The sequence below is a fragment of the Ambystoma mexicanum genome, chromosome 3q, assembly GCF_040938575.1.
Source record: "Ambystoma mexicanum isolate Mex_15411 chromosome 3q, UKY_AmexF1_1, whole genome shotgun sequence".
NCBI lineage: Eukaryota > Metazoa > Chordata > Amphibia > Caudata > Ambystomatidae > Ambystoma > Ambystoma mexicanum.
Window position 1 is genome coordinate 35,621,370 of NC_090926.1, and position 25,161 is coordinate 35,646,530.

General features: G+C 46.3%; 1 protein-coding gene across 2 annotated transcripts in view; it reads right to left on the reverse strand.

The window, feature by feature from the left end:
- The window catches only part of CIMIP4 (ciliary microtubule inner protein 4), a 960,512-nt gene that overhangs the window by 33,436 nt on the left and 901,915 nt on the right, over window positions 1-25,161 (reverse strand). Inside the window, exon 10 of one of the 2 annotated variants that reach the window (XM_069653008.1) lies at window positions 6,081-6,267. The exons of the other annotated variant lie outside the window; for it this stretch is intronic. Within the exon in view, the coding sequence (XP_069509109.1) occupies window positions 6,182-6,267 (86 nt within the window). The 3' untranslated portion in view covers window positions 6,081-6,181. Of the gene's footprint in view, window positions 1-6,080; window positions 6,268-25,161 lie in introns of those variants that run through there. 2 annotated transcript variants of the gene reach the window in all.

The window sequence follows — 25,161 nt, forward strand, 5'->3', positions numbered from 1 at the left end:
AACATGTTTGTCAAAAAAGCAGTGAAAGAAAAACTGGGGATGAATGAACATAGAATCGTATATTCTGTCACAAAGAGAAAAGTGATGACAAAAACAAGTCCATCGGCTTGGGTGTGTGATTGAATGTAGCCTTTCTCAGCACACTGAAGCTTCCCAACATCCTTGGTGAAAGCCTCAGACTAGATTTTCAAAAATAACTGAGTACTTCCCCTGGAGCTGTTGGGGTCCAGATCCCTTTTTTACTGTCTCTCACAGAAAACAAAACCTAGATCAAACGCTACTAAGTGTACTCTCATTGGGCACTTTTATCGCACAGATTGCATTAAAGGAGAGAACCTGTAATATTTCCATGGGTAGAATTACACCCACATCCATCTGGAGAGCAGATACCATTCAACTAAGGGCCAGGGTTATCCCTAAATAACATTTAACAAGCGTGCATGTAGCCATTCATATGACAGCATCCTCATCAAGCCTGGCCACGAACCTCATTGGTGGAACAGAAAACCCGATCAGTAGTCCAGTGGGGCATGACAAAACTCAGAAACCATGGGTTGTTTGCCGTTGACCTTTAATTGTTGATGGTAAAACAATAAAAAAAGTTTTTAAAAAAAAAAATATATATATATATATATAAAAAAAAGAAACCATGATTCAATGGAATGGAACGAGACTAAGAAATTCTACAGATAGTCAGGAAGCATAGTATTTCAATGAAGATCAGTTTACTTCTTGCTTGATACTAAACTCAGAGGAGAGTGCTCATTCTTAGTGATTTAGAAGCATGTGACTTCAACCAGTTCATTTCGCTCAATGAATGCTATATTTCTACATCTGTTTGACCTGCAGGGACTGTTTATAACAACAACCGCACCTATTTGCATTATGGCATTAGTCTTTGTTGCCTTGGGGGATTCATTGCCTTTTCGTTCCCCATCTTCAGCCACCTTTGTCCCTGCCCTGCTTTGAAACAAGATCCCTAGTGTGACTTAAGGCAGGTCCTGGCAGTATGCAGTAAACCACACGTGTTAGAGGGGACCGTCCCTGTGCTGCACGTATTTGGTCAAAGCTAGCATAATGACTAGGCGGGCTCATTCTGCCACAGCAACTTTACTCCAACCACTGGCAGGAGAAGTCCCTGGAGCATCCATGAGATTCTCCAGGTGCCATGAGCGCCTAGGGCATAGTTTTCTGTGGAAATACATTGAGTGCTGGGCGTCATAGCCTCCTGGACAGCTGAAAGGGAGTTAACAACATGGAATTGGTTTACATCCCCACGCCCTGGGCTATACTGGAGATGCTGGTCTTCTAGAAATATCAGGCTACCTAAATTTGCATTGCACTCTATACTCTCAGCTCATCATCAACCATTAACACATGGGCTATTTCAATGATTCGAGCCATAGCAGTCCTTGACTACAGTTGATCTCACAAGGGTTTACTGGCAAGAGAAGGCGTCACACAAACTGTGCAGGGCACTAGTCACACAGAGACTTCAGAGAGGGGAGAAATCAGACATGGCTACAGACTGATTGCAGAGGGTAACAGTCACATACAGGCCATCAGTCCATAAGTGACGGCAGAGGGCGGCAGCCTTACAAACTGCATTTGACTGTAGAGTGTCACTCAAAGAATGAAGGGGGTACACAGATTCTGAGAGAGCACTAACAAGGGGAGCACCGAATACTGAAATTACTTTTTGGCCGAATACTGAATAGTTGGCCCAAGTATTCGGCTGAAGCCAGAGAGCCGAATAGTTCACTATAGGGGCAAAGAGTGTGCCCTGCCCTCGTTGCTACAAAAGGAAGCTTAATATACTGCTTGAGGGACCCTAAGGAAATGGTGGCACATTTTCCTATGATTGCATGCACATTTTCTGATTGGTTTAATTATTAAACTGATCAGAAAATGTGCATTTAATAATAGGAAAATGCTGCACCATTTCCATAATGTGCCGCAAGCAGTATTTTATATACTACTAGAGGCACGTTGCTTCCAGCAGTATATCAGCGTTTAATATACTGCTGGAGGCACGTTATGGAAATACATTCTGCATACCAGTGAAGGTGGTGTTTACATAATGTGGCTCTGCTTGAGGCACGTTATACAAACGCCAGCTTCACTGGAGGGCTGATTGCTGAATATACTTTCCCCACAGTGCATCTCCAAAGAAAATCCTTTGCGACCCACCATGAGCAATATACATTCTCAACTCCAGTGAAGGTGGCGTCATTAGTGTGCGGAATGTATTTTGCTCAGTCTCTTCAAGGATTTCCTCCGGAGACGCTGTGAGAAATCCACTGCTGGCAAAATACTGCCAGCGGAAGGCTGCAGCAGCCAATCAGCTGTTTGCTTATTGCTGCTGCAAATGCCACCCTCGCTGGTGTGCCGAGTGTATTTTGCTCATGGCCCTGGGGGCAAAATACACTCGGCACACCAGCAAGGGTGGCATTTGCAGCAGTCATTAAGCAAATAACTTATTTTTTAAATGTATTCACTTGTATTTAGTTCAAATAACTTTAACAAACATTTAATATTTCATTATATATTCCCCAAAAACTATTTCGTTATGCATTATACATCTAAGTGTCACGTACAATCATTAATCCTCAGCATATCAATGAACACACCAGTAAACCATACATACCCATTAGACCAGGGGAAGCGACAAACCAAGAGAAAAACAGGAAAGGAAACACAATCCCCCCTTCACCCACTCACCCCCCCCCCACCCTGCTACTAGAAGATGCTCCATGCTGCACCATAGACGATAGAGCGCTAAATGCATATATTCAGCATCAGTGCTCAAACAATAGCACCAAACCTCGTTGGTCTTACTAAAATCGTAGTTGTGGACATATGGGCCCAATATACACATGTATTTGGTTCCCAGTTCCACACATTCCGTGCAAAGATGTTTTACTGTGTTCAGCATAGATGGCACTTTACATACTCTACAGTATCTGTGCATGGAAAGGAGCTTTAACCTGGAGCCTATTATTGACAAAACTGGCACCTGATTCACACTTGGTATTTTTGCGGAAGTAAACAACTGACATAAACATAGTTCTTTAAAGTAGCCAGGTGCTGACAGTCCTTTAACCAATCCCATTTCCGGGTCTTCTTCTTAGCACTCTCTGTGCGTATATCTGCTCAGACTTTCTATTCACATCGGTATCGCACTCTAAATTGATAAAAGAGTTCCTCTACCATTTCTGTGTGTTCTTCCCCGATCCCTTTAGAATCACTATGTCCCTCATGTCCCAGTAATTCTAGCATAGGGGCTTTGGGTTAATACAGGATTTCAGGAACAAATCACCTCTTGAGTACCTGAGCCCTCAAAGAGATGATCCCCAAGTCTAGCCTTATGTACTCGACCGATTTAGCTTTAGAATCAGCCTCCAAAATTGCCCCTCAATCCAACCATCCCAGATCTTTCATATTCAATGCCTCTAGACCATAAAACAACACGCTGGACATACACACTGTTTGTAGACCCTCCAGCTTGTAACCTGACGTGTTTTTTGCGAAGTTTAACGCCAAGAGACCCAGTTGTTGCGCTCTTCGGCTTTTTACCTCCTTGATCTATTATAGGGGCCAGGTATAATATCCACGTCTCTGTCGTGTTTGTAAAAGTAAGTACCATTTAGAGACAGCTAAACATTTGTTTACAGAGTGATCTGGGATGGAATCTCTTATTAGGACAATGTTAGGTATATTTGTAACACTTTGAGGAAACTATTCAAACTGACTTTTTGGTCATACTGTCTCAATACTGAGACTGAAAGGGTTCATTTTGCCCTATGTAGGCTGTGGTGTACAATTCAAAATATGTTATTAAGTGATCTTTCACAGTTTGTTGGACCAGGAGAAATAGTGGGCTGAATTATCCAATAGGTATGCCAGATTTGTTGCTTCATCATTTAAATAAGAATGTAGGTTTGATCTTAATATGAAGACCTTGATCTGCAGTTATTTATAATATTAAATTGTGTTTTGTTATTTGGATAGTGGCGTATTTTGTTTTTAGATATATGCTTTAGGGAAGTAAATGATAAAGGTGTGTTCTACTAAGTATGGTTGTAAGCCTGTAAGAGTCAATAATAATTGAAGTTATAACATGATTTGTATTTAATTATGCATTTTAGAGAGGAATTTGGGATCAAAATGTCAATTGTAGTTGTGATACTGACTGAATCGCACTGTTGTCAATTTTTATTGATTGAGTACATTACTGTGTAAATTGTTTTAATTGTGATATGTGATTGAGTACTATGAAATATGTATTTGTAAAAGTTTAAGTAGTGTATACAAATAAATAAATGAAATTCATGGCGGGTGTCCAGACTCAGATATGTATATCTGATTACATCTCCGACAGTTCCGATTAGGAGTTTCATTTCCATTCAGTTTATCTTTTTACTACTCACCAACATCAATTTCGTTTTGTCTAGATTGAACACCAAGCCGTTTTCCCTGGAATATTCAGTCAAGTTCAGTAACATGTTCTTCATTCCCCGTTAAATGCGGTCCATAAAAACCAAGTAATCTGTGCACAAAATTCTTGCCAATTTTCCAGTATTCGGACAGGGAGGACAGACAGCACTTGCTCGTATTATGTCTGGTAATTCCGCCAGATATAGGATGAAGAGCAGGGGGGCCAGCACACAACCTCGCTTAACCCCTCTGAGCACCTCAACCAGTCTGGTCAGCAAATTGTATCAGAACCTCCAGCAGCCATTGTGGACAGCCCCATCGTCTCAGTTTGTCCCAAAGCTTTGGCCGATCAACCAGGTCAAATGCTGTACAGAAGTATACAAATGCCACATATAGTCCTGGGTTGCCCCGTTTAGCGGCCCTCCCCGTCAGGCCATCTAGCACTCTCAGATTATAGGTTGTTGAGGCTCCCGGCCGAAATCCCATCTGCGAATCATCCAAGATTTCCTCTTGGTCCACCCAATTTTGTAAGTTTTTGAGACAAAGGCTGCGAATAATTTCCCGGTTACATCTATCTACCTTTTTTGAAAACTGGGATTAAAATTGCAGATTTCCTGGAGTCGGGGACCCTGTATCATTGCCCAGTCTTCTGGATTTTTTCTCAGTGCCGCATTTGATCGGCCATGTGGTCCTGGAGCTCTAGAATTTTTCAGTTTGGAAATTGCCAGTATAATGTCCTGGGATTCACCCACTAAACGCCAGCGCAAGGTCCCAGTCTCAATGGGCGGGACTTCCACATGGGTCTCCTCTGTATTTTTACTCAATTATGTCACCCATTCGCGTTGCTTTATTGGGTTTAGTATTTTAATTTTTCTCTCGCCCTTCACTTCCGAGAGCATTTGCCATATATTCCTAGTGTCACCCTTCTACATTACCGCAAACATTTGTTAACATTGTGCATTCCTGGTTGATAGTCAAATAACTTATTGTGGCGTTAACACACGACCGATCCGGTAGGCCAGATCGGGTGTTAAGGCCATTAGCAGCTCAGGTTACCAAAGCGGCAACCCACGGTGCTTAAAAAAAAGGTTTTTTATTCCTACAATGGGACGCGCGGGGGTGGGAGGGATTAAAAATATAAGAAAGGGCACAGGAGTGGGTGGGGGGAAGATGGCAGCGGGGGGAGTCGGCCGTCAGGTGGCTTGGAACGCGGGGTTACACCAGTGGTTCAAACCTGCGTACCTAGCAAGCTGATTGGCTGCTGCAGCCTTCCCTTGGCAGTTCCACTCTCGATGATCTATCACACAGAAGATGGCTAATCATAGGAAGTGGATTTCGTTTTCAAGTGTGTGTTCCAGAAAGTATTCGGCTAAAGTGGAATATCTGGATTTCAGCCAAACTTCGGCCGAACACTCGCACAAAGCCTAAGTATGGTACACCCCTCACACTAATACAAAGTTTGCACAAGGGACCAATCGCACAGGAAAAAGGAGGCATTAATCAGAGAGGGTGCAGAGGGGAACATATTAAATGATTTCCTCTCTCACACACACATGCACGCAAATATGCAAGCACACACATCAGATGCATTTAACCTCCTCAGTTGCATACAGGCTGCAGAGGCATTAAACAAACTCGGGGTGTAGGGGTATTAATCATTTTCTTCTGATGCATAAGATAATGGAGTCACTGTGCCCCAATTCCGAGGTGGAGGGGCATGGCTATCTACACAGCATGCTCCGCCTCAGTTCTTTTTCAACTTTTCCTGGTTCTTCTCTTGCAGAGCCTTCAGCAGGTTCAAGTTGCTAAAATTCCTTTCGTGCCAGTGCCCTAAAAAGAGGGAAGAGACCAGACATCACTTCTGTATCACAGCCAGAGAGTTATAGAGGAATGGAAGTAGGATGGGTATTCAGGATTGTACTACACCAGCCCTCCACATCCTCTATGGAAGTCTTCTAACCAACCCTGCTGTGACATTAGAAAATGTAAACCTGGTGCAACTATAGAGATCTAGTGCAAAATAAGTAGGGATGTGTACTTTCCATGTGTGCCTCTTACTTATAACAGAACCCCATATGCAGTATTGGGTGTGCCTCTTACTGATCAGACATACAGTACCCAACCACATCGCAATAGTTACTTTTTACTGGCCAGAAAAATGCATAATACACAAACCTTGGGTGGGGCCTAGGCATTTAAGACAAGAGGTAACCCAGAACACGACTGAAGACTAGACACTAAAAGACCCCCTTTTCCCCCATGATTTTACTGAACACCAAACAAGAGCTAGATGTCTCTTGTGATCTGTTTCATTCTTTTGTTTAAGTGTTGAAAAGCATTCAACTCCCCCTGTGTCACACATGTAATCCGTCTCCACACACCATTGTCATAAAGACACATGCACATGGGGTTTAAAAGACATGTAACGCAACCCACATGCAACCTCCACCCCTCTGATCTCACGCTTGAATGCAAGTAGGGGAAGACATTGGTAGGGACTGTGGAACCCTCCTACTCTGTAATGTGTATTTAGTGAAATTAATCTGTAACCTATTCTTTCTTTCCCACCAAGGTCCCTTAGCAATAGACAGTATGAGAGATTGTTTAACCATCCTACAACATTTAATGAGTAAAATATAACATTTGATGGTCCACCTTTTTTGTATTTTTGAAAGTGTGAGATGTATTTAGCAACAGATGAGGTCTTTTGCCAAATGATAGATTAGCCTTCTCATTGTCATTTTAGGATACAACTGTTGCCCCACACTCAGGCAACTTTCACCTGAAAAAGGTCTCGGTCATCAGTTTTGAACATGTTCTGTAATGTAGGTTCACCTTCATGCTATTGTTGTTGCCAGGGGGAACAATGTAAATGTCTGACTCGTCTTAGGGCAAGCTAGTGGTTGAAAGCTTGGATCATGGAAAATTAAATGTTTTGCATCAGTTAAACAAAAAAAGCAAAACGGATCACAGCAGATATGTTTCTCTTGTTTGATGGTCCAGAGTACCATGAGACAAAAGCAGTGTTTCAGTGTTGAGTCACAAAAATGCATAATCATCAGAAGTGCCTCTTACCGACAGTAGAAACATCCAAACGGCATTAGTGTCTCCTATGCTTCTCCAAGAAACAAACTAAGCACGAGCGAGGCATGTACAGAACATGATACTTGATTCTTATTGACTATCAAAACACATACAAAGCACAAGTAGGTGACTCTACAAGAGGTGTGTCTCACTCTAGACACAGCAGGAGCAGTACCTCCCACTATCCACATACACGCATGCATTGACAATAGAATGCGTCCCCACTGTTAGTACCAAGCCCACGCTAGAGTGAAAGCAGTCCCTCCCCGCCCCTGGCACCCATGGCCGAGCTCTCTATGCATATCATGCATCAGTACGATGGTGTCTCAACTGGATCAGGGCACTAGGGCTGTACGGAGCTCAGAGGAGGAGTAAGGTGAGTAACTTAATCCTACTATGTTCCATAACCTAGGAGATGATATAGTAATGGACAGGCAAGCAGATGACAACCTGGTTGCTGTGTATCATTCGGAAATGTTGTTCAGTGATGTGTTTTTATACTGTGCACTAGGCCTTGCAACTCTTGATTGGGAATTAGAAATCATGGGGGTGATGGGGAGGCTCCCAGGAGGCTGCCCTTCAGATCGCATCTATGGGCACATGCTGCTGCAAAACAAATGGAACAGCCTTGAAGGAAAGGTTTCCTACACACAGTGGAATGTGGGGACGCATGAACAATATATCTGGCGGGCGACAGAAACCTTAGAATCTTGAATTCCAGCGACACCCCACTTCAGAGGTGATAAAGAACTTTGGAGTTTCCCCTGGTTTCTTTGCCGCATCCAGGTAGAATTTGGGAGCCCTCCTACTCTCGAAGAGAAGAACAAGTTACTTACCAAACTGGTAACGTTCTTTCGATGGGATGTTCCTCCGACGTAGTCCTTATCTTTGATGTTATCCATACCAGCTTGCTGGCCTCGGAATTTCTTTTCAGTAGAGGGCGCTGCGCGTCGACGTCCCTCGAGTCGGTGTCCCTTGATAGCCTCCGTATCGGCACCAACGTCATCATGAGTATAAATAGACTCGCGCAGCGTCTGTTGCTCAGTTCCGTTTTGAAGTTCAGATTTGCTTTGCATTAATTGGTTAGTGACCTTGAAGGAGCATAAGCTGCAACTACAAGGGAAGTTTTACTGCGGGGATGGATGGGAGGGGCGATAAGGAATACGTCGGAGGTACATCCCATCGAAAGAACGTTACCAGTTTGGTAAGTAACTTGTTCTTCAAAGGGATTGTGTCCTGCGACGTATTCCTTATCTTTGATAGACTTCCATAGCAGTAGTATAAAGAGTAGGTGGGAGTAAAGATGAAATATTTCCCTTTAAAGATGTACAGAATACAACACAGCTTTCCCAAATCTTGTCTCCTGGCTAGAGGAGGAATTTAGGCTGTAAAATTTGGTAAAAATATGTGCGGATGACCATGTGGCAGCCGCACATATATCTTTAATTGGGACCCCTCTTTGGAGAGCCGAAGAGGCTGCGATACCCCTGGTTGAATGAGCCCTAAGATGTTGAGAGGGCTCTTTTCCTGCCAATTTGTAGCATTCTAAAATGGTTAAAATGATCCACCTTGAAATGGTCTGTTTTGTGATTTGCAATCCTAATTTGTGCCCTGCATATCCTACAAACAATTGGTCTGCTTGCCTTATCCTAGCAAGTCTGCTAATATAAAAACTCAAGGCATGCCTTGGATCCAGCCTGTGTAATCTCTCTTCCTCTTTCCCTGGATGGGGAGGAGGATAGAATGAAGGTAAGGTTATTTTCTGAGTAATATGGAATTCAGAGACCACCTTTGGGAGAAAATTGGGCTTCACTTGTAAGACAACCTTGTCTTTATGAAAGATTGTATAAGGAGGTTTGCAAGCTAGAGCTTGTAATTCGCTCACTCTTCTAGCAGAAGTTAAGGCCACTAGAAAGACTGTTTTAAGAGTGAAAAACTTTAGTGAACAAGAATTAAGTGGTTCAAAAGGAGTACCCATCAGAAACTTTAAGACTAGATTTAGGTCCCACAAAGGAACCTGCAAAGGTTTTGGTGGATAGACATTTGTTAATCCTTTCGGAAATTGGATGACTACGGGTAGTTTGAAATATTAAGGCTCCTCAGCAGTACGCTTAAAGATGGACAGCGCTGCGAGGTAGCCCTTGATCGTACCAATTTGGAGATCTGAATTTGCTAAGTAAAGCAAGAAAGATAACACCATCAATTTATTACATGAAAAGGGTTCCACATTCTTTTCTCTACACCAGCTGCAAAATTTGTTCGAACGGCAGTGGTATAAAGTCTTTGTTGCTGGCCTTCTAGCTGAAAGCAACACCTCCATGACGTCATCCGGAAGATCCCAATCCTTGTATATCAACCTTTCAGAAACCAAGTGTGAAGGTTGAGGGTTCTGAGGTCTGGATGGAGAACCCGACCTCCCTTCTGCGAGAGAAGATCCTCTCTGCGGAAGACGAATCGGAGGACAGATGGACCGGGTACCATGTTCTCCTGGCCCAATCCGAGGCAATTAAGATGATGGCTTTCCGGAATCTTCTCAACCTCCTGATCATTTGAGGAATGACGGGGACTGGAGGAAACGCGTACTGAAGTGGAAACTCCCAGTCCACTTTGAACACGTCCCCTAGAGCTCCTCTCGGGGGAAATTCCCTTGAACAAAACTGATTGCACTTTCTGTTGATGCTGGTGGCGAACAGATCCACTTGAGGGGTTCCCCAAAGGGCGAAGATCTCTTGAAGGACTTCCTGAGCTAGTTCCCACTTGTGGGAGACTGTGCCTTGCCTGCTCAGACCGTCCGCCGTCAAGTTCTTCTCTCCGGCTAGCTGAACTGCCGATAGCGAGATTCCTTCTTGAATTGCCCAAACCAGAGCTGCATTGCCTCTATGCACAGTGGCCGTGACCCTACGCCTCTTCTTTTGTTGAGGTAGTGCATGGCTACTGTGTTGTCCGTCATTATCAGGACATTCTTTCCCTGTACTGATGGCAGAAATGCTTTCAGCGCTAGTCTGATTGCTCTCAGCTCCAACAGGTTGATGTGTAGTCTGGACTCCGATGGAGACCAACGACCGCTGATGGTCAAGTCATTGGCATGGGCTCCCCACCCCATGAGTGAGGCATCCGTGACTACTGTTTATTTTCAAGTTTGTTTATTGGCATTTATCATAAAAACAGTGACACTTGGCAGGTCAATCATGCCATACAATGCAAACTCTTTGGAATAGTATAATAATGGACAAAGGTGAGGGGGGAGAGAAAAGTAAGAGGAAGAGGGAAAGGAAGAGGAAAGAAGGGGAAAAAGAGAAATAAAACAAAAAAAACAAAAGGGGGGGCTTAAAAAGGGGGGAAGGGTGAGAGAGAGGAAGTAAGAGATAGAAGAAGAAAGAACTTCTAAACAGTAAACAGATAACATTAACATAAACTGTCTCCTTATCCAGTCTTCATCGTCCATTTACCGAGTATGCAGTAGTGGGTGCTATAGGGAAGGGGGGGATTCTTGAGTGCAGCAATTTCCTTAGGTGTTTAGGGGCCTCCCTCGTGGGTTTCTAAATTTCTGCAGTTCTGCATGGTCCAGATAGTGTTTGCTCATGGGAGTTTATCGTCTGAGGGGTAGATTATTGTTCTAACTATCTCCCTCCATGCTTCTAGGGTGCAGCTGGACTCATCGGTATATCTGGCAACGCTATCTTCCCACGCCCTAGTTTCTGCGTTAATCCATCTGATAAGCTCGCTGTGCCAGGCGTTATGTCTGGGCCCCGCTGACTTTTTCCAGGACATATCGATATGTCTTTTGGCCAGGAGGCACAACAGGTCCATTAATTTCACCCGATGTTTAAGTTTGGCCGGTCTGGGGTACGTACCTAAAAGGCATTCTTCGGGAGTCCATCTGTAATTGGAGGTTCCTGCCTTCTCGTATGTCAAATTGACTTTTGCCCATAGGGATTGCACTATGTTGCACTCCGAGAACATATGTATGAGCCCTGTCCGCTTTGCACCACGGGCAGTTAGGGCTTGCATTCTTGTTAAATGTTGCAAGCCTGTGTGGAGTGAGGTATGTCCGGTGCAGGACTTTTAGTTGTATAAAGCGGAATCTGTGGTTCCTTGATACGGCCTTGGGAAATGCTAGCACCCTGCTCCATTCTCCCTCTGAGAGTTCTCTGCCAGTGTCTGTTTCCCATTTGCTTTTCAGTGTCTCACCGTTTGGATTGGGGTTATCATTGAGGTGTCCATATATTTGGGAGACCAGTTTCTGTCCCTCGGCTAGGTTATATAATAGAGTTGTGAGGGGATCAGGTTCGGGTTCTTCTGGCCAGGTGTCCCATTTGTGTCTTGCTATTTCGCGTATCTTCCGATACCACTAGTATTGACTAGTGGGTATCCCGTCCATGTTCTGTAGTGTGCTGAACTCTTTAAAGGAGCCTTCTTCGTATAGATCTCCCCACGTGTAAGCTCCCTTCATCTCCCAGACCCTGAGGTGTAACAAGTCTGTGTCTGACCTGCACAGGTCCCAAATCATTGGTATTTCTGGGGAGTACAGGTGTGTTAGGTTTCTAAGCAATTTCGTTCTTTGCCAAATTTGTTTCCCCAGGGTGGCTATAAAGGGTGTGTTGCTCATTTGGTGTTGTGGCGCCCAAATAAGTTCTTTCAGTTGCAGTGGAGAGATCAGGGACTGTAGCAGGCGAGTTTCAGATGTGTTCTCGTCGGCCAGCCATTTGGCCACAAAGCTGAGTTGGGCTGCTAGATAATATTTTTCGAAATGCGGGAGTTGGATTCCGCCCTGAGCGTATTGTAGGACTAGCGTGGAGTGTGCTATTCTATGCCTGCCCTGCCCTGCCCCCAAATGAATTCTCGAGTTATTGACCCTAATAGGCGAAAGAACGGGCTCTTGATGTAATACTGCACATTTTGGAACCTATACAGGAGCCTAGGGAGGACAATAATTTTGGTTATCGAAATTCTCCCCATTGCCGACAGTGGGAGTTTTGCCCAGAAGGACATTGATCTGCGCAGTGCGGGTATTGCTGCATATGTGCATATGTGTTATGCTCGTGCATCAGTTGGGGAGTGTGCATAATCTGGATGTCCAAATAGCAGAACTTGGTGGTCTGCCACTGTATCCCTAGTGTTGGGAGCTCCTCCGAGCATCTGCCTTTAAGGCCTGCTAGGGGGAATAGGCAGGACTTTGCCTTGTTGAATTTTATGCCTGAGACTTTGGAAAAGTTGTCAAGAACCTCCAGCATAGTTGGGACATTGAGATGTGGGTCTCTGACGTACAGAAGCACATCATCCGCGTAAAGTGAAATTATGTGGTCTATCTCCCCTAGCCTTATTCCGGCATCAAAAAATTGTTTACGAAAATAAATAGCTATGGGTTCTAGCCCCAATATATAAAGCATGGGGATAGCGGGCACCCTTGCCGGGTACCTCTGCATATCTCCCAAACTTCTGACACGTGTCTCCCAGTTTTTACCCGTGCCCTTGGTTCAGTGTAGAGTATTCGGATCCACCTGATAAATCGTGGGTCAAACCCGAATTCTTTCAGGACCGCTAATAGCCACTCCCAAAATATGGAATCAAATGCCTTGATGGCGTCTAGTGATAACAGGGCATAGGGTTCAGTGCTCGCGTCTGTTTGTGCAATGATGTGTTGAAGTCTGCGTAAGTTCATGGTCGTGTTCCGGCCTGGGACAAACCCACATTGATCCGAGTGTACAATATCCCCTATCTGTCTGGACAGTCTCTGGGCTAGGATTGCAGTTAGCAATTTAACATCATGATTGAGCATAGCCAGCGGGCGATATGAATCGCATTGCTCCGCCGGCTTGTTTGGCTTAAGGACTGGGATTACTAGGGTTTCCCTCATGCTGTCAGGTAAGATATACCTCTTTCGTATATTTCCTGGAAGACCTCATGTAAGAGTGGTATCAGGGAGGAACTATAAATTTTATAAAATTCCGAGGGTAACCCATCGCTCCCGGGAGCCTTGGCCGTAGCTTGTGTTTTAATCGCTTCGGCAATGTCTTCTGTGGTAATATCTGCCTCTAGTGCTTCGGCCTGTGTTGGAGAGAGCCTGGGTAGCCCTATCTCTTCTAAGGTATCCGCTATTTGGTCCCCAGATATTTCTATTTCGTGTGAGTATAAGTGCTTGTAATAGTTCTTAAAGGTATCATTTATTTCCCGTTGGGTCTGGTATGTGTTGCCCTGTTCATCTTGGATCAGGGTAATGGTGTGTCTGGGATGTTCCTTCCTGCAGAGCCAGGCCAGGTGCCTACTAGATCTGTCTGCTTCTGTGTGTGCCCTGTTTGTTCTGGTAGCAAAATCAAACTTAGCAAGCCTGCCCCAAGCGGTCAAGCATTCCTCGCGGAGTGCTGTAAGTCTGTCTTCGTGTCGTTGTGGGTCTGTGAGGTCCGTACTAAGCCTCTCAATCTCTGTCTCGCCCTGCTCTAATTCTTCGCGTAGCAATCTTCTGATGCCACCTGCTTTTGCCAGGACCTCTACCCTGTTCACTATCTTTAAAGCCTCCGATACCGTGCTTACATAGTCTACGCTTCCCTTGTTTAGTTCTATGTAGTCGTCTATCGTGTCCTGCAGCTCATCTCTGAATGCTTGGTCCATCAGGGCCGTTGTTGGCATGCGCCACATAGGGATGTGGGGCCTGGGGCCAGTGTGGTTCCAATTTACTATTAGGGGGGAGTGGTCTGAGATTGTCCTTCCCAGGTATTCTGCTCCCTCCATCTGAGGTAGGTGTTCTCTACCAACAAAGATGTAATCCAGCCTCGTATGGAGGCCATGTGGGGATGAGAAGTATGAGTAGTTTCGTGTGTGAGGAATGAAGCTCCCTCCATATATAAGCCAAGTCTAGCCTGTCTATCAGCGTGTTTAGCGCTGTCGTGGCAGCCATAGTGGTGGTAGGCGGTGGTAATGACCTGTCCAGTGTGGGGTCTCGCACGCAATTGAAATCCCCACCCCAGATGAAGAGGCTGTCTCTGTGTGGAGTGGTTATGTCGTACATCGAGGCCAAGTAGGCGGGGATGCTGTTGTTAGGTAGATCAGTGTTCCTTATGCATAGCTCTTGCTGTTCGATGTGACCCCATACAATCACATATCTGCCCTCTGGATCGCTAACAAATTTGGATAGTTGGAAAGGGAGTTGGGTGTGAATCCATGTATATACCCCTCTAGCATATTTCGAGTAAGCAGTTCCAAATCCCTTTCCCCCCCCAATGTTCCTGAATTTTGCCCATAGATATCGCTGTGCAGTGCGTTTCTTGTAAGAGCGCTATTCCCACCTTTTTCCTGTGTAAGTATGACTTGATTCTATTCCTTCGGAGGTAGGTGCCGAGGCCCCTCACATTCCATGTCATTATTTTTACTTCCCCTGCCATGTTACTTTAGGTTGGGAGTTGCTGGGTACGCTGTCCTGTAGGAGGTTACCCACATAGTGTCTTCCTCCTCAGCCCTTTCTCCCTCTTCCGTATCGATGTATTCTGGAGACTTACCAACTGTTATAACTTTCATCTGAACTGGTGAATAACCAAAAACATTTAACTGCAAACTGCCCCCAGCAGTTGCTTCTAACTTGCAGCGCTCAGGGGCTCCCGAGCCTTCTGGGCCTCTCCAGGCCTTTCGGTGCGGGTAGTGTGTAGGCATTTGAACTGCACTTTCCATGAGGGGGTGTGTCAGCGGTGTATTTGCTCGTGGTTCTTTGTGGTCCTGCCCGAAGTAGCTATATTCGCAGTGCGGTCCTTTGTAGTATCTGGTTAAGCGTCTCATCTCCATCGTGGGACCTTCCATAGGTGTTCATTTCGTTGTCGTTCACTTCTCTTTTATTTGCTTTTCTGGGGGTCCTCTCCGTTCTCCGCTAGATTGTTGTGCTCCATCCACATGGTTGCCGCTGCTGGGGTCTCTAGGAAGATTGCCTTCCCTTTGTATAAAACTTTAAGGCGAGATGGGTATAGCAACATGTATTTTATGTTAAGTGTTCGTAGCCTGGCTTTCACTAGTATGAAATAATTTCTGGCTCGCTGTACCGTGGGGGTATAGTCAGGGTATCTGACTATTCTAGAGTCCTGTCTTCTGATCTCTTCACCTTCCCTGGAGTGTCGTAGTATTGTTTCCCTATCGCGGAAATTGAGGATTTTCGCTATTATCGGGCGCGGGTGCGACCCCGGCGGGGGACGCTTTGAAGAGATCTGTGGGCGCGCTCCACTGAGAACCCCTGGGAGAGTTTTCCCACCCCTATTTCTTGTAAGAGCAACGTCTCTATAAAGTCTGTAGGGTCCGAGCCCTCCATGTCCTCCGGGACCCCCAAGATCCTAACATTATTGCGCCGAGCGCGCCCCTCCGCATCCTCAGATCTCGCCTCCAGCCTTGTTACTTTCAGTTCCAATTCTGTTACCTTTGCCTTCAGGTCTGAGGTGTTAGCGACGTTGTCTTGCAGGGTAGCTTCATTCGTATTTACTCTTTCCGTTAGGTTGCAGGCATCCTGGCGCATAAGTTGCATGTCCGCCCTCATTTCCTCTATTTTAGTTTCAATAGAGGTGCGTAGTGCTGCAATAGCTTGGAGGACTAGAGTGTCTTTAGGTTCTGTTTCCAGCTGCGGTGACACTGGATTGGGATCGGGGTCCTGTTGCAGCGGCTGCTTGGGCCTGACCGTCGTGTAGGAGTCCATTGTCGTTGATAGTTTTGTCTTTGCTTTAGGGGGTGGGCATCTCTGCCTTTAAGTCCAGTGTACTGTCCTATTCACGCAGTAGGTGGTTCAGTAGTTGGCGCTAGTTAAGTGGGATACTTTTTAGTCCATAGACTCCTATATGATCAGTTGGTCTTAGTCCCTGGGTCAGCCCTAGCATCGAGTTGTGCGAGTGCCAGGGTTCTTGTTTACTTTGTGCCTTGGGTCAGTGTGCAGGCCAGGCGTTATATAGGTTCAGGGGGCCAACAGTGCACCTTGTCTTGTGTGGAAGTAGTGGCCCCCGGGGGCCCTTTCGGGGTATTTGTCTCTGGTTTGGGGGGGTTGTCGTCCTCGTGGTTGAGGGCAAATCTCAATCTAGATGTGCCAGGCAGCCCTCCGTCTGCGTTACGCAGGGGGTCTGTGTGATGTTTCCAAGGTGCTGTCCCCGAAAGCCACGGTGTCAGGTTCGCTGTTACCAAGCCGTTGCTGGGCACTGGTGGAGCGGGCCGACCAGGCGTTTCACCCAGTCCGTTGTCGGAGTAGTCGTGCGCACCAGAAGGGCCCAGCTCGAGGGCCTGCCCTCCGTCACGACGGGCCTCCGTAGGGATTCCACCCCACACCTTCTATGTTCCTAGGTCAGGCGTCTTTACTACTTTTCCGTGTTCAGAAGCCGTGACTTAGGTGGAGTTTGCAAGGGTTCTCGTGAGCGTATCCACTGCTTCAAGATGGTTGGATCGTTCTCTGAATGTGTTCGTTCCCCCCTGTCCTGCGTGAGCCAGGGAAGGTCCCTGTGTGGTGCTCAGTCTGGGAGCTTGGTGCTTGAAATTTGTACGAGTTCACACGCCTTTTAGCGTTGTGCTAGTCTGTTGCAGGAAATGATCGGTGCTTCTGTCGTACTGGTCCTTGGTTTAAGGGGCTACCCAAATGTTGTTCCTTCCTACGCTCCACTTGATCAGCCCAGCCTGCCCCCAGGTCTATTAACAGAGTAACAGCGTGTGTGAGAAGTTCTGGTTCCGTGACTCACTGTTTGTAATGGGCCGAGCCCCTCTCCCTCCGCGGTCGGGTGTCCTCCGCTTCGTGGGTCACGCTGGGCGGTATCACCGAGCCCCGGTTCTCCTCGTTCGGTCGCCTCCCGCCGCCCGCCTTCTCGGACGAGGGCCTCTTGTTTTTCCCGCTTCAGGCGGCATTAAAGAGTCTCCGTCCACTATCCCTCTGTCCGAGGGTCCGCCTCTTCCTCCGCTGCAGGGAGCCTCTGGATCTCAACACCTCTCAGGCCCAGAAAAGTTGCACCACTCAGCGGGTGTAGAAGGTGCAGGTAGGTGAGAGTATTTCCTCTCCTTCCCGGCGGGACCTCTCCGTTCAGGAGCGCCAAGTCTCATCAGCGGCAGCGAGCGCCGCGGGCGCCGCCATCTTGGATGTCAGGGGGGCACCTCTCCCACCGCTCCATTCACGACTTTGTTAGGTCCGATTTCGTTTCGGAGTGGGGCCGAGTCAGGGGGAGAGGTTCCCCTTTCCGCAAATGTGATTGCCAATGCTGTCCGTGAAGTTTTTACTGCATAATTCCACTCGTTTCAGGATCTCGGGCAGGAGCGCCACGAGTGCTCGTCCTCACTGCATGCGTGCTGGCCACGCCCCTCCATCCGTGACTACTGTTATCTCAGGCCATGGTTGCCAAAACTGTTCTCGTTTCAAGATGTTCTCCCAACAGGCCCACGACTGAAGGTCTCGAGCTACTCTGTCCGGGACTTGTAGGAGATCTGACATTCTTCCTGAGAATTGCGACCACTGGGTTCTTAGTGCCCACTGGAGGGATCTAATTCTCAGGTGAGCCTCTGGCACTAGGAAGATGCAGGATGCCATGAGGCCTAGCAACCTTAAAAAGTCAAAGGCTGGTAGACTTCATTTTGAAACTTGGTGACCATCTGTAGAATATCTTGAGCCCTCACCTCTGGTTGCAAGGCTTTTCCCAGGGAAGTGTCCAGGACTGCTCCAATGAACTGGAGTCTCTGTGATGGTATCATCTGTGACCTCTTTAGTTTGAGGGAGATGCCCAGCCTATGAAGGAAGTGGCAGACATAATCTAGATGGTTCTGAGCTTGTTCCGGAGATACTGCTCTGATCAACCAGTCGTCCAGGTAGGGGTAGACGTGGATCCCTTCCCTCCTTAGACTTGCAGCCACCACCGACATTAGCTTGGTGAAGACCCTCGGGCGGAGGTCAGCCCAAATGGCAGAACTTAAAATTGATAGTGAGAGTTGCCAATTGCAAACCTCAGGTATTTCCTGTGTTTGAGATGGATTGGCACATGGAAATAAGCATCCTGAAGGTCTAGAGATACCAACCAGTCCTGAAGCTGGAGGGCCTGAAGGATCTGAGAAAGGGTTACCATCTTGAACTTGTCTTTCCTGAGGAATTTGTTCAATTCTCACAAGTGCAAGATGGGTCTCAGTCCTCCGTCCTTCTTTGGTACTAGGAAGTAGGGGGAATACCAACCCTTGTTCCTCTCGGCTACGGGTATCGGTTCTATGGCACCCTTCTCTAGCAGGTCTAAAATCTCCTGCATGAGGAGCGGGTCTGGAAGCTTCAAAGAGTTGTTCCCTGGTGGATGACTCTGAGGAGTGTGTAGGAAGGGCAGGCAGTAACCTTGGGCAACTGTCTCCAATGCCCAAGCATCTGACGTAATAGCCTGCCATTCTGCCAGATATTCAGTTAACCTGCCCCCTACTGGTGTCTTGTGAGGGGAGACCTCAGAGGGGTTTAGAAGCGGCCGACGCAGATGCCGAGGGTAAAGTAGCACCTGCTGCTGCGGTTTTTGTACCTTTGACCCGTCCACCACGGGTGAATCATTTCTGGCCCCTCTGCCTTTTCTGAATGCGGAGTAAAAGCAAAATGACCTACCCCTCCAGGAAGCTCCTCAGGGGCGATTTGGAGTCTGCTGGATTGCAGCCCCAAGGGATTTCGCTGCTGCCTTGGATGTTTGTAATTTCTCCAGGCTGTCATCAGCCTTCTTTCCAAATAGAGAAGTGCCTTCAAAGGGCATGTTCAGAAGTCTGGCTTGTACATCTGGAGCAAAACCAGACCTGTGCAACCACGCAAATCTACAGCTGTCAGCAGACTCAATGCCTGTTTAGAGGGACTCGCACATTGCATCCTTTCCATCCCTGATGATTTTTAAGAATGCATCCCGATCTTCTCCTTCTGGGAGACGGTCAGCCGCAGATGAAGCACACTCCCATAGTGTGTGGCTGAATCTTGCTAGCGTGAAAGTGGCGTTGATAGACTTAAGCGCCATGCTACATGCCGAAAATACTTTTTTTGACATGGCATCAAATCTTTTATCATCTCTGTCCTGTGGAATAGTAGGGTATGCCATCTTACTGTTAGATGAAGTTGCTGCCTGTACAACTAAACTCTCTGGAGTTGGATGCTTGCTCAGATATTCAGGATCTGAAGATGATGCTCTGTATTTAGCAGAAAGTTTTTTTATTTACTGCAGGGATAACTTCAGGAGTTTCCCAATTAGCAGATATTTTTCTTTGCAGAGCAGTATGAAAAGGAACAACAGGATCCTCCTGTGGACCTTTACCTAAAATATCAGTAAGGTCATCCTGCTGAAAAGAAGGTGTAGGTGTAGTCCACCGCATGAATTCAATTATTCTGGCCATCAGAATCCTATAAGGAGTCTCAGCATGCTCTCCAGGGTCTGGTTTAGCAAACTCTACTTTTGGAGAAGTATCTAAACCACTTGGCTCATGTAGAGACTCTTGAAGGTCTTTTAACCTGTTCTCCTCAGAGATTAACTCCTCTGGCATGGGTATTGTAGTCCTTTGCAGACCAAAGGGTCTCTCACTGTTGGAATCCTCCCCTTCCTCATATATAGAGGACAAAGCTCTAAAGTAGTTAGACCTAGGATATGGTTTAAAACCCATTTCTAGAGAAGGAGCCAAATTCGTTGTCACTGCCTGAGAAAACGTTGAGGTTGTCGATGTGGACGTCATAGGCTTCGACAATCCTGAAAAAGGCGTCGAAAAAGTTTGAAAAGACCTCGATGCACTCGAGAGGATCAGAATCCTACTCGGCGTCATCGAGATTGTCGGGGCTATCGACACCTCTACTGCCTGTGACGTAGTGGCACTTGTAGGTTTGTCTTTCATAGGGGTCAACAGTGGCGTCGAAGATGGCATCGATGAAACCGATTTATGCGTCGAAGGGCCCTTCGACAAAGGCGTCGATGACGCAGATTTGTGAGTCAAAGGAATCTTCGACGACGGTGTCGATGACGCGGTCTTATTGCTTTTACTCGAGGGTTCATGACGCTCTCGAGTACTTTCTCTCGCCGGGTTCAACGACTCCCAGCGTTTTGATTTTTTGGGTCTTTCACCCAGGGTATCACCTTTAGACGTCTCTGAGGGGGTCGAGGCCGCTTTCTCGACGACGCTAAGCATTTTTTACGGAATTCCTCCCACTTAGCCGGAGAGCTGTGTTTCGTGCGGCACATGACCCTTTCTGGGGAAGTAGAGGAAGAAGAACAGGGATATCTACGACGCCTCTTCTTAGAGTGTTTTGATCTCGAAGACTGATGAGAACCGCTTTGAGATCTTGAACGGGAATGTTTCTTTTGTCGACGAGGAGACAAATGTCTCAACTCAGCCGAAGAAACTTTCGAGGGAGTAGACGTTTTAAAGCCCTTACCTCTTTCTAACTTCCCCTTACGCTCCTTTAAGCCTTTCGCAGTCATGGACATACAGTCCTCACATTCCGAACAGTGATGCTCCGATCCCAGGCACCACAAACAGATCCTGTGAGTATCCGTTAAAGGCATTTTCTTCCCACAGTCACGACATTTCTTGAAACTGGACCGTGGTGTCGATGTTTCGGATGAAGAAGGCATCGTGTAATGGTTAACAATCTTCGAAGAATGAGAAGGTTTTCTGAAGAAAGGAACCAAGCGTTACATTTCCGAGGCCCACGAAGCGCAGAAAAACGGAACTGAGCAACGGACGCTGCGCAAGTCGGTTTATACTCATGATGACGGCAGCGCTGATACGGAGGCTGTCGAGGGACACAGACTCGAGGGACGTCGACGCGCAGCACCCTCTACTGAAAACATTTTCCGAGGCCGCAAGCTGGAATGGATAACATCAAAGATAAGGAATACTTCGGAGGACAAATCCCCTCGAAGTAATCTTCTATTTTTACAAAAGTTAGTGTCAATAAGGAAGGCAGCTACCAAGTACATCCAGGTCTTCTTGGAACACAAAAATGTGGAGCAGATGTTTAAAGGGATAGTAATGGTGATTACAGCTTACTTAGTAATTAGGCTAAAATGATAGCCACCATATTAAAAAGGGCCAGTGTATAGAGTCGTCACCGCTACTGTTTCATCGCACATTTCTATCTCTGCATAACAGCCCCTCTATCCAAGCATCAAAGCAGATAGCGTCAAACTGGTATAATCCTGCTTCTGCCTCCCTAAAATGGCACCCAGAGTCAGGCGTATATTAGAAGACATGCTGTTCTACCCTCGTAAAAACAGCAAGGAAGAGAAATGCAGGCCCCATCTTTAAACATGGAATATCAAAAAAGGGGGACATTTCAAGCTTACATTCTCAAATAAAACTAGCCAGCGCAATGTTAATATATACATTCACAGGTCAACGCTGGCCATAATATTTACAAAACAATATAACATCACTGTGCTCAAAAGATCCTATGTCAAGACTGGAGGCTCACATTATGCTTCTCTTTCTTTATTCTTTTCCCATAGAAAGAGCTCAGCAGCAAGTTTTTAATGCACCTAAAAAACTAGATGCAGACATCTATACACACTCAGGGTGCAGAAAAACATACAATAATAGCCTTAAACTGAAAAGTAACATTACATAATTTCCAGTCCACAGTCACCGCAAACTAGGTCCAAGTACATGGAAGGTCACTAAACATGTGTCACCGGTCCACCATTAACAGTAGGTAAACCCCTCCAAAAAGGTCCCAGTAGTGAAACTCCTCCTCTTTCTTTGCTGTTCACAGAAAGTCCATTTCATTCTATTATATCTGACTATTAAGAAATAGTGACAGGCCACGCACTCTGCTGCCAGTCAAGTTTTCCTGCATTGACTTCTCCTCCAAACGCACGTTTTCATGACTCCATCAATCTTCAGGGAGGCTGTGTTTCTTTTCCTTTTCAGGCGTGTCTTCATTTCCTTTTCAGGTGTAGCAAGTTAATTGACTTTAGTGTCTCTAAGGATTCTGGTACTTGTATTTTTCGCATTTAATTTCACTTGCAGGAAACTTAGCCTCCCTGAAGATTGATGAAGTGCGAAAAATACAAGTACCAAAATCCTCAGAGCTAATTAACTAGCCACACCTGAAAAAGAAATACAGAGCTGCCTGAAATAACCAAGAAACTCAGCCTCACTGAAGAGTGATGAAGTCATGAAAACGTGCGTTAGGAGGAGAAGCTTAAGACTGGTAACAGAGCGCCTGCCTTTACATCTTTAAACATTGTTCCAGGAGTCCCGGCCTCAAAAGGCAGTAGCAGCAGGGCCATCATGCCTTACATTGGAGAGCCACAACCATGGCTTTCCCCTCCCCCCATCAAGGGGAAGATTTGTGCTATGGAGGGAGTTGTTTCCAGTCACCTGCCAGCAAAATCAAGTGCGAAAAATACAAGTACCAGAATCCTCAGAACTAATTAACTAGCCACACCTGAAAAAGAAATGCAGACCTGCCTGAAATAACCAAGAAACCCAGCCTCCCTGAAGAATGATGAAGTCATGAAAACGTGCGTTAGGAGAAGCTTAAGACTGGTAACAGAGCGCCTACCTTTACATCTTTAAATATTATATCTGACTAGTTATCTCTTTAGTAAAATGAGCATATTTACATTATATTTATGTCATGACTAATGTATTTAACGTTATATCCTTTACTGTTAAAATGTTTATTAGCATTGCGCTTTCCGCGTAGCTCGTATTATACTGCTTTCATATTTGTTGACAAGGTTGAGAGTGTTGTGCCTCTCACCATTGAAGTGTTCATATATGCTGCGCATGTTCACGTACTTCGTGCTGCTTTTAATAAACATGTTGTGTTTTCTTTCTTTCCTCGCACGACGCCGCCTCCTCACAGGCCGGTGTTGGAAATTACTTCTGCGTATCAGAGCTCAGCTCTGAGAGTGCCTCTGCTGTGTTTAGTCCCTCAGGACACACGTGCGTGCCTCCCCGCTCTCAGCAACGCTCCGAGAGACAGGCGGAGGCCGTGCACAAAGTATTCTGTCAGGCGCCGTTACGCGAGACAGCACAAGAGGGAGCCCTTGCTTCCTCTTGGTCCCTTTCTCTACTTTGGCGCTCGCAAGAGTATTTCCTTTATTTTCCCAACAGATTTTACGAGCGCGAGCACCAGAGAGGATTTATCAGTATTTCATTGTGATTTCCATATTTTAGCATAAAAAATAAATAAATAAAAGGGGAATAAGATCATCACTGGAACAATTATGAGTGGGTTAGAGAGAAGGCTTTGAAACCACCCTCTATGTAAATTAAAAAAAAAGAAAATTAAAAAAAGGTGCATTAAGAATATTATAATGGCAGCTCAATACTTCCCTCAACCTGATCAAGCCTGGTCAGAGGAGGAGCAGGTTTATGAATATAACGATGTGGCCATGGCTGATAGTTTCAAGAGGGTTTTAGGATCCTCTGTAGAAACTTCTATAAAGAAGGCTGTCTGCGAGATGCTATTACACATTCAACATCGTTTAGACAGCATGGAGGAGCATTTATAAACAGTGCCTAAGCTGGGAAAGAAGAGAACCCAGAAGAGAAAGCACCTGTCAGATGTGGGATGTACACCGGCTCGTAAGAGTAAGGACTCTTTTACCCCCAAACCCTTCCGAGCCAGCCTGAGGAAGCTACAACTGCCATATCTGACGCCTTCTCCAGGCTTAAAAAAGCCTTTCTTACCAGGAAGGAAACCCTTTCCAACATCTTACTCTCTCACCCCGAGGAAGCCAATGCGGGTGGCAGACCCTCAAGCCCGGAGGAAGACCAGCAGGGCATCGATGACGACTATATTCAAGGGGAACGCCACTATGATGACCAGACCCCCATATCCTCTGAGGAGGAAGAGCATACGGTAGGGCCTAGACCCTCTACCTCTGGGAATCTGGCAGTCCCAATTCCCAGGGCAGACATCTGGAAAACAGCCCACTCTTGAAGATATGTTCACTCCGGAAGACTTAATCTACCCCAGATCAACTGACTGGGAACCGTCATCTAGGGCAACTGCATATATTAAGGCCAGCCTGCGACGGCCACTAGAAAAAGATGTCAGATCCAAGCTCTGTTCCAAGTGTCCTGGGCCTGAGATTCCCGGCAAAGTGACTTTGACCCTGGAGTTGGACACCAAAATGATCACCTTCCAAGGGAAGAACGTTAAGGATCTAATGAAAGGTATCGCCCGTGCCTGCCGTTCATGTCAAGACAAGGTCCTTGACATCACGGGACCCCTGGCAAAAATCATGGATCTAGCCAAAGAGGCCATTGACACGAGCAATCCAATGACCCTTCTATTCTCACTGGTTGGTCCCAAAGAGCACACTGCATGTTAGGGAATGCCAACTGTGCCATTTCTACGAACGTAGAAAGAGCATTCTTCTCAAGATTGATCCTAAAAAGGGGGATCTGGCAGACACAGAGTCTTGGCCAGCAGCTCAGGGCCTTTTATTCGGGGACCCCTTCGTCAAAGAAATGTCGAAGTTTGTTGGTACCTTCACTGCCTTGGACAAGGCTCAAGCCTCCATTAAGAGAGTATTTGCATCCAAAATTTTCTACCGGCTCGGACGAGGCAGGGGTCGCTCCTACGGCCAATACTCTTTTGACAGGAGACCACAACATGCAAGAGACCAGCACAATTCCTGGCAAGTTCGTTTAGAAACCCTCTTCCCTTCCGGTGGGACAAGGAAGAGGACGCGGCTGGAG